At 37.7% G+C, this 9,425-nt stretch overlaps 2 protein-coding genes across 3 annotated transcripts; both read right to left on the bottom strand.

The window, feature by feature from the left end:
* Positions 1 to 13: 13 nt before the first annotated feature.
* nr5a5 (nuclear receptor subfamily 5, group A, member 5) lies at positions 14 to 5,749 on the bottom strand. Of its 2 annotated transcripts, XM_085157327.1 has the most exons (7): positions 4,268 to 5,749; positions 3,391 to 3,506; positions 2,974 to 3,115; positions 1,972 to 2,714; positions 1,672 to 1,791; positions 1,430 to 1,577; positions 14 to 1,339 (listed from the first exon to the last, which is right to left on the bottom strand). In XM_085157327.1, the coding sequence occupies exons 1-7, from the start codon at positions 4,365 to 4,367 to the stop codon at positions 1,092 to 1,094; spliced, it is 1,617 nt and encodes a 538-aa protein (XP_085013453.1). In that variant the 5' UTR covers positions 4,368 to 5,749; the 3' UTR covers positions 14 to 1,091. The 2 variants fall into 2 exon arrangements, with proteins under 2 accessions (XP_085013453.1, XP_085013452.1); XM_085157326.1 differs by having other exon boundaries at positions 14 to 1,577.
* A 128-nt stretch (positions 5,750 to 5,877) lies between these two features.
* On the bottom strand, positions 5,878 to 7,590 carry soul5 (heme-binding protein soul5). The gene is made up of 7 exons (XM_085157355.1): positions 7,479 to 7,590; positions 7,313 to 7,372; positions 7,108 to 7,189; positions 6,908 to 7,028; positions 6,495 to 6,631; positions 6,246 to 6,409; positions 5,878 to 6,089 (listed from the first exon to the last, which is right to left on the bottom strand). Coding segments are annotated over exons 1-7 (660 nt in total). The 5' UTR covers positions 7,481 to 7,590; the 3' UTR covers positions 5,878 to 5,995.
* Positions 7,591 to 9,425: the final 1,835 nt, after the last annotated feature.

Below are 9,425 nucleotides of genomic sequence, written 5' to 3'. Positions count from 1 at the left end.
GTCTCTCTCTCTCTTTTTCTTTTTCTTTTTCAAACCACTGCCTGCAAGAAATGTGTTTTTGAATGAGATTCCATTACAGATATAAAATAATGTTAAACAGTGATTAGGAAATAAATGATACATTTGTGTGTGAGGAGTAGTGCAAATGGAATTGGTGGACTTTTGTATTTATGTGTTTGTTAAAACTAGTATGTGGTAGTTAACAGCCTTTTTTTTTCTTGATTCAGTGCAATTTCACCCCTAGAAATCCCCTTATCATTGAGAAGTGTATTTATTTGCTTTAATTTAGACGGTGCATTTGATGTTTAGTTTCAGGTTATCCTTTTTTTTCCTCTAGTTTTTCTTTCTTTTTTTTTTTTGGTTTAGGTTATAAGTCATGTAGTCATTTCATAGAAGTTGTCATAACATTGGTTTTCTTTCCCTTGTTTTTGGATCTGTGCCAGCACACTATAAATGTTCATTTCATAAACTGACTTAACTGACTTCTTTGGCAACTTAACCAGATGAATAAAATCCATTTTAAATCATCTACATCTTCTTTTTCATCTTCATGTTTCTTTCCCACATTTATTTGTTTTTATTGTAGTACTTGGAGCAGTAATAATTGAAAAATTTGTTAAAGGTAAATCAGCTGGAAAGAGGTTTCCTTGCGTAAGAGTGAGAAAATAACACCAATATGTCATGTCTGTGAAGGTTCTATGTCATAATTTTCCTCTTAAGTACACATCAAGACTTCTGTAAAAATGGAAAACTTTATTGATGCATTTTTCTTTCCTCTTTAGACAGTTAAGCTCTTCCTGATTACTAAAAGCGACACGTTAGTGCTTGGTTCTCACATTTCTCAAGAATACTGTTAAAGAAACTGATGAGCAATTTGGCTGTGGTAACACTGCAGGCAGTAGACTTGGCCAAAGCATTGCATGGGTACGCAAATACTTCTTTGCACTGATGATCTGTGATAGATAGCTTTTCCCTTACTTTGAACAATCATAAAAAGTAGTGGAAAGGTGGATGTGGAAGGCAGAAAAGAACGTACCAACTTTACAGCAGCATACTGTGGCCACTCTGGTACCACAAGTGATATCATCTTCTCAGCTGTGCTTGGTGTGCAGCATCTCTGTAAGTAGAGAGTTACAGGGCAAATCTCCTTGAAGATGGCGCTGGTACAAATAGTCCTCAATTTGCAAGCTGATGCTGCGAACTTCAGGCAGCCGAAGAAGCAACTGGCCAAACTTGTCACAATGTCCTGGATGATTTCGCTGAGTGTACTCCATCAGCGCCCTGTTGACTCGCTCTTGAGTTTGCTCTACCTGCCTGCGGTTATGCACTGACTTCACATCTAGAGCAGAAAAAACCCCACACAACACAAACATAATTAACGTTGAACAAAAGCTACATTGGATATGTGTCTTCGAGAAAAATTGCTCACCGGGGTTAAATAGCACCAGGTATTTGAGACAGACAAACTCGTGTCTGTCCAAGTGGAGTGCCTTAAGTTTGGATACTAGGTCTTGGGTCCTTGATACCAGGCTACTCAGTGTCACTCCTGCCTGGGAAATGATGGTTGACACCTCAATCTGCATCAGAATAAGACAAAGAATGTGCTCATTATTACTTTCATTTCTTTGAAACATTTCTAAACGTAAGAATGCAGCATTTTAAAGTAGAAACCTGTTGTCCTGTGACCAGATATATGCAGCCTTCTTTGCCATACGTCACTTGTCTACATAAGTGATCTAGTACCAGCAGCTCACTCCAACAGCTCTGCAACAGCACCATTTGGTCTTCCACCTATTGGAAAGATTTTGCATGTAGTTGCAAATTAAAGATTATACTGGATGGCCTCAATTAAGGACGCATGCATGTTAAGGAACAAATGGGATAGATCTACTCTAACAGCGAATTAATCATTGTATCGCTAGAAAAGTGTTATTAATTCCATGTGTATCCCATGAGTTAATGGTTCCTCACCATCAGCTCCTTAAAGAGGGAACTGTTTCTGGCCCACTCCACTAGGCAAAACAGAGTCTGGTCAGCCATTTTGCACATAATGCTGAATGTATTCAGACGGTCGTGCTTGCCTCGGTTGGCCTGTTCTCTCTGAAGACTGGCCAGAACTTTGGCATTCAGCTGGCTCTCATCCTGTTCCCCTTCCAGCAGTTGGCTTAAGAAGTTAGGTGTAAGCGCTGATGATACAGGGTTGGTTGGTGTTTGAGTGGGAGCCTGGGATACAGGAGTGGTTAAGCTTTTTGTTGAACAGGGTGATGATTCTAGTGTACTTCTCGGTGTGAATGAGCTGTTTGGGGTTGAATGCACTGTATAGTTTACAGGAACTGGGCTGTAGCCAAAAGGCACTTCCAGCTTCTCCTCAGGGTGTCCAGGGAAAGTGCAGTGGTACAGTCCAGGGTAAGGCAGGGATGGAGGAGTGTTCACAGTGCAGTCCAGAGACATGGGTTCACTTGACTGCCCCATGCAAGAAGTATACATGTGGGGTTGATTAACAGCTTCAGAAGTTAATGGATGACTGATGCAGCTAGTTACCACCTGGAGGTCATTTAGAGCGTGGGGACCATGTATTTGTCCAGTTTCTACCTTAATCCTGTAGGGATCAGTGTTTGACTGGTGATACACCTTTTGCTGTTTCATTTGTCTGTCCCGGCGGTAGAGGGGCCCAAATTTGTTCCTGCCTCCTCTCATACGATCTGCTCTGACCGCTGATGAGAGAACATCAAACAAATATTGAATTATAAACAAAAATAAGTAAAAGATCATCTTAAAAAAATTACAATCTCACTCCATTTAGAGTTTGCAATCATTTACATCATTTACAATCTGGGTCAGCACTGCTTTATGAGTTCTTAGATAAGTCTCAAGGGAGGCAAAAAAAAAAACCTTGCGTATCAGTGAAAGAGAAAACCTGTTGCAACTGGTCTATAAATTAGCTGTGAATGAAGTGGTGGCAATGTGGTGTACCTTCTTTCTTCATACCCACAGCTAAACACTTCTGGAAGCGGCAGAATGGGCAACGTTTTCTCTGAGAAAGGTTCATGGGGCACCTCTGTTGCTCTGCACAAGTGTAATGTTTGTTGTTTTGCACTGAACGTTTAAAGAAGCCCTGCAAAGAAAGAGAGAGAGGGAACCTTTATGCACACCACAAAACCATAGATATCTACATGTGCATCATTATTGTCGTAGAACTACGGGACATATGTATCTCTTAATATATCTGTAGTACCAGATTATAGCTATCTGGTGTTTACTGCAAAACCATTAATGTGTTATTTATTGCGGACTCATAAGTCACTTTGGTTTTGCAGTTAACAAAGCTAAGATGACTTTTGGTGGCATAAAAGAATGCATATTTTGCACTGCCCAAACCTTATCTTTTACCTTGCAGCTCTCACAGGTACGAAGTCCATAGTGGTATCCTGACACTTTGTCTCCACAGACAGGACAGCTGTCCTCTGAGTCCAGTCTACTCTCTGCCTCTGTCTTTTGCTCCTGAGCTGAGGACCAGTAATATTTAATGACAAGATTTACATTATGACACAAACTTCACCCTTTGAGGGTGTTCTTCTTCTTCTTCTTCTTCTTTAAACAATGTTTTGTTTCAATGATATGCAAAGCTACTGCTTAAACTGAATACACTTTTCATATCAAATATTTGATGTATATAATATGTTGGAAATTAGTAAGGTTGGTAAGGTTGCAAGGAATCATGTGTGCCGTGCCAAGTATAATATTTCAAGTCATCTAAAACAGGAGGATAATTAGCAATCAGACATGAGTTAGAATTTTGTAAATCCTGAGTGGCTAAAGAGACTAGAATGCTGTGCTGCTGAAGTGTAAAAGTGTCATCTAACAGGGTTTATTGCCCAGCTGCTGAAAGAACAGTGGGCAGGACCATCGCTTTGCTGTAGACAGTACCTTATCACTGGGCTTGATTTGCTTGACTATGATCACAGATATGACCCTTACATAATATCCAGAACTATTCTCTCTATCTCCTCTATCACCGAAGGGAATCTTCTGGGAACCACTTTAAAACCTTTTTGTTTGTTTTGTTACTCTAAATGTGTTTTTTCAAATGAAAGTGACTACTGTTTTTCATAATATACATTTACAGACAATGTTAAAACCTGCTTCAACTTTCAAAGTATGAACCTTTTTAACACAGGTAGTTTCACAAAACATTTTTAAAATATATCTATTGACACCTACATGCCAGTTCACTATTGACCCATAGCCACTTTCATCTAGTACTCACATGTTGATGATCCCTCCAAATTGATCAAATCCTCTGGATAGTTACCAGGGTGGTGAACAAGAGGCTGGTGCTGCTGTAGGTGATAACCTGGTAGGTCCATTTTGATAAGTGGGACATGGACTCAGCCCAGGTTGAACTTCATTGTAGCAGAGATCAGGAGACCGCAGACACTGCAGGTGGCAGGTGAGCAGGCCCAACCAGCGGCTGTGGACTGATCTTGTTTAAGGCCTACATGTGGACTTCGATCTATAGTGAGTGTCATAAAACCTCTCCTGATTGGCACTCCTACCAGCTAGTCTGTCAGCAAGCAAGCCAATCAACCACACATAGGTTGATAAGTCAAATAGCCACCTGCTGGAATCTTCCTGTAGTGAAATCACGCCAGTATCATTAAGGTACTCTGAGCTCACCTGATAAGAATCATTTAGTACACATAATCACTTTATTCAAACTACAGACATTCTGATTTTGTTTGTCATTCCCTCCATTATACTTGTAATTCTGAGCTGATAATGTAGGGTTTGGGTGAATGAAGATCTGATGCTAGGGTCAGTGTTATAGAAAAGACTCAAAATGAATTTGCAGTGACATGGAAATATAATTACACAGGTTTTACCAGCAGAATGCACTGATAATTCTATGCAAAGATGTATTCTAAATTTAAAGAATAAGGAGGAATTTATGCCTTTATTGCCTTTATGAGCAATATTTTATTTAAAAGAGTATCAACAGAATTATTTAACTTTTGGATAGTTTGATGAATTGGTTACCAACCTAATGATCAATCTCTTTCAAAGAGTCATAGTGTGTAAATTGAGAAATTTAGTATAGTATGATTTCTTTGTATTCTTTTAAAATGTAATTATTGGTCCATTTAACCTCTTTATGTAGTGTTATTTATTTAAAACCCATCTCAGAGTTGTTTCATTTAATCAGTGTGTAATGTCAAAGTAATTAGCTGACAGACATCTGGAATGACATCCCAGGAATGTAGTGGGGTATTTGTATTTGTATAAAGTAGTGTTTCCTTTAAAGTATGCATCAGTGGATCATTAAGTAGCAAACAATGTATCTCCAACAACAGCAACATTATATATTCTTAGTATAACATGAGAAAATCCTTTCAGAGAAGGAGAAACTACAGATGGCAATTGTAATATCCAAAATTTTAAACTATGCTACAGGTGATAAGAGGCTACAAAGCAGTAAAACGCATTAGAATGTTTTCGTGACCTTTATTCCAAAGCCAAGGGCAGGTGGTCATGGCACCCATTAACTAGTAAACAAATTATGACATTCCAAAGAAAAAAGGGGTCTCTTTACTTTTCTAAGTGGCATGTTAAGCTCACAGCCTTTGTTCAGTGTCCTCCTTCCTTCATTTAAATGCAAAGTACTGCAAAAGTAGCTAAAATATGCAAAGGCCGAAGCCCTGGGAAGCGTTTGGAATTCTGGATGCAGTTGTGCAGCCTAATAGTGTCATCTAGTGGCATTGAGTAGTACTGCTAAACACGACTGGGATTGGATACTTGTGGGTTATTTTTTTCATTCAGTATTGTCACTGCAGCTGTTGTAAGATCAACAGAGGTGGATTGATTAGAAAGAATCAAGAGTCAATGCTAAAAGTTTTATTAAAAGAAGGAAATCACAGACAAGCTGCTGTTAATCCACAGGAATACGGTGCATTCAACTTATATTTTTGCATGGGTCTTACAATTCACAATGAGTCAATTAATCAGTTTCCTCACTGCTTTTTTCTTCACACACCGGCTCGTCCTCAACAGCAAACCAGACCTCGTTGTGGCGGTTAAACATCCTCATTGGACTGCAAGAAACATGACAGACCACAGAGAAACACGGAACACAGGGACGCACACAGACACAGATTCACATTAGAATAATCAAGAAAATACTTTAAACTGAAGCTGTTTTTGATGCTTTCTTTCACATGTTTTTCTTCTAATGATGGCGATTACTTTACCTGTTGTACCCAACAGCACAGTGGGGTTCTTTTTTGTATTTTGCTTTAACTGAATCAAGAGTTTTACTCAGTTCATTAGCATTACTGCTGTCAGAAAAGGTCGTCATCCATCCTCCGTAGCTAGATGCATACACTTTCATATCTGGAGTGTCAGCGATGTACACCTGCAAATCATGATGAAACTATCTGTCATCAAATAATTTCCTATTAAATATTTGCCACTAATTTTTTTTAGTTTAAAAAACATACGTCTGAATTAGTAGGTTTGGGAGGATTTTCCTGATGTTCCGACGGCAGCAGGAAACTCATTGTGTAGATGCCCATTTGCCAAAATCTCTTGTTTGGTATTTTCACAACAACGGGACTGGTCATTTGAATTTTCTTTCCTGGATGCAAACAGAATTTTTTTTTTTTTTACTAAAATATCCAATAAAACCACGAGACTACCACTGCTCCCTGAATATAACCAAATACAGTAATTATGTTTGGTCAAAGGCCATTTTAAATTTAGACGTGTCACGTGTTCAAAACTGGCTTAAACCCCCCATATATATATATTGTATTTTATGAAAAGAAACCCCATTTACAAATAGCTGTTAGCTGTGTTCATATACACGGGGTTAATAGAGTATTGAAACACAATTAGATAAACACATACGCACCCATCTGGTTCTCACCACTGATGTATTTGAACAGTCGATTAAATGCTACTGGTATTGCCATTTCCAGGAAGAAGGATTTCTCATTAGTTGAGACCCATTTCACAGAGTCATAGTGACGCACCTGAAATACATGAACAAACATATTTTAACTGGTGTTTTTATAACTTTGCTACACCTAAAATATGAAAAAAATATTTTACCTCATAATCCTTGGTCTTACAAATCAAATCGAACAGCAGGCACTCTGGTGTCTCAGTGCAGAAGCTTAACTCAGAGGAGTTGCTGTGAAGTTACAGAGGAAAATGCTTTTTAAAGCAGTTTTACAAGTCCATAGCAACAACTACCTGTGATAGGTATTGACTAAACCTGTGCTCACTATCTTTAGTTCAAATTCAGGTCTCTTACCCAACTCTGGCTTCAGCTGTTAGAACCAGAAGAAAACAAACAAGTCCTGAAACAAAAATCCTGAAAGGCACATTTAAAGTTACTTTGCTTGTCTATTTGATTTACTTCTTACATTATATAGGGTTATTTGCTTTAAAGACCTTCTGGAAATTAAAATTGTACTTACATTGTGGCTGACTGTTGTCTGCTTTCAAAAATGGAATGTCTGCAGTCTTGTCCAGTGCTCTGGTTATAAAGAGCTGGCTATGAAAACTGACCACTCCCTAAAGCTAGAACACAAAACATCCAAAGGAGTAACAGAGGGAATACAAAACAGTAACAAGAGAATCTGGCAGGAATTATGTGTTGCTTAACTGTTATGAAACCTCTTTCATAACATCCAATAACATCTATCAAATTCAGATGATTAGGAGATGAAATATTATCTCTACTATTCTGTACCAGCGAGTCAACACAGTACAGCATTTAACATAAGCCCTCAGAGTGGAGCTAATATTTTTCACTAACTTTATGCAACATCAGGTGAGGGTAAATTAAACTAGTGTTAACAGTTTTGTAACACAGAACATCAGGAACATAAAATATAAAAAAATAAGGATAATTAAATAAGTTTCAGATCCAGTGGCTAAACTTTGATATAAGTAAAATTGCCTTTGCAATAATGATTAGTATTAAGTGGAATTAATATTAGGTTCAAACTTGAACAAATCGGATCCCAAGAGTGCCACAATAGTTGGTACAAATTGTGACTGAACATTATGTGAAGCATTAGCTCAAATATTCAAAATGAATAGTTCTCATGCAGTATTATTTTCTTTCACATTGTGAAAAAATGTCTTAGGTTACCCCCTGGCACTGGTATACACATTTAAACAGAGACAAGGAAGTACCTGAGACATAATGATGAACCATATTAGTGTTCATGTCTCAAGAGAATTCACATTGTACCTTTTGTTGGTACAGATCGCGTGATATGTGTTTTGTACCCTCAGAACACCAAATTCTTCTTGCTTGTCCCCATTCGGTGTCATGCAACCTGAATACAACAGAAACTTGGATTTAAATGTTTGTCCTTTTGTTGTTAAGAAAAAGAATACAAAAAAAGAGAAAATCCTTAAACTTGAGTATTGAGTTAGTTGTTGGTCGTGTTATTGTAAGTCTGCAGTTCTTGCTGGTTGACTGTTATGTAGCTACTGGGATACTTAATCCAACCCTTGTTCTTTCTAACTGTAAAGCAAATAAACATCTGTCATGCAAGAAGTAGTAATCCTAAACTGAACCCTTTTTCATCTTAATAGTGCCGTGAGCCCACAGTGCACAGTGTGGTATTTCCTTCCTTTTTCTAGTCTGAAAGGACCCATCTGGTTCTGCAGATGTGTAGAGTATATTTAAAGCATTTGAGCATGAAGGTTTTTTTTTTTTTTTTTACATGTGCATGCAAGCTGACTGGTTTGCCCAAGAGGAAATAGTCATTGCTATCATTCAAAGCAGTGTGAACCCTATAAATATTATAAAAAAAGAATATGATTTTATTCTTTTCACGACTAATTCATGTAACTTGAAACAAATGACTCCACTTCTAAACATGCACTTCCACGTTATTGTCTGTCATAGTTGCCTCTTATAAATGTGAATGTAAACTTTAGGGTGAACCTCGCCCCAAATAACCTTTTCTTTTCACAGAAAGATACAAACAGTCACTAAACTAAACTCTAGGAATCCTTATTTATGGTTTTCTTGTTTGTCATTCATGACAAGTTATAACAAAGTTTACAATTTATAGACATAATGTCTTATAAACGTATGCTAAACTGACAGGAATGTTTGAAATAGGCACATTCAATGAAAAATTATGCAGTTGCACCCTGACACATCATAACAGTTTAAAACTTCTCAGCTTCGGAAATGGAACATTGCCTTATAAACATCAATTTTGTGATATAACTATAAGATGACAAACAGTGTTTGCTGGCAGATGTTCAAAATGTTGTAGAATGTGCAACAGAGAGCAGTAAACTACTCTAACATGTCCCACCCCCAACACACACACAGAGAGAGACACCCACCCAAACAAACAAATGAAGAAACAAACCAAAAAATAAACCAAAAACTT

The sequence above is a fragment of the Neolamprologus multifasciatus genome, chromosome 4, assembly GCF_963576455.1.
Source record: "Neolamprologus multifasciatus chromosome 4, fNeoMul1.2, whole genome shotgun sequence".
Classification (NCBI taxonomy): Eukaryota; Metazoa; Chordata; class Actinopteri; order Cichliformes; family Cichlidae; genus Neolamprologus; species Neolamprologus multifasciatus.
The sequence above is the reverse complement of the archived record's forward strand: the minus strand, read 5'-3'. Positions and strand labels throughout refer to the sequence as shown.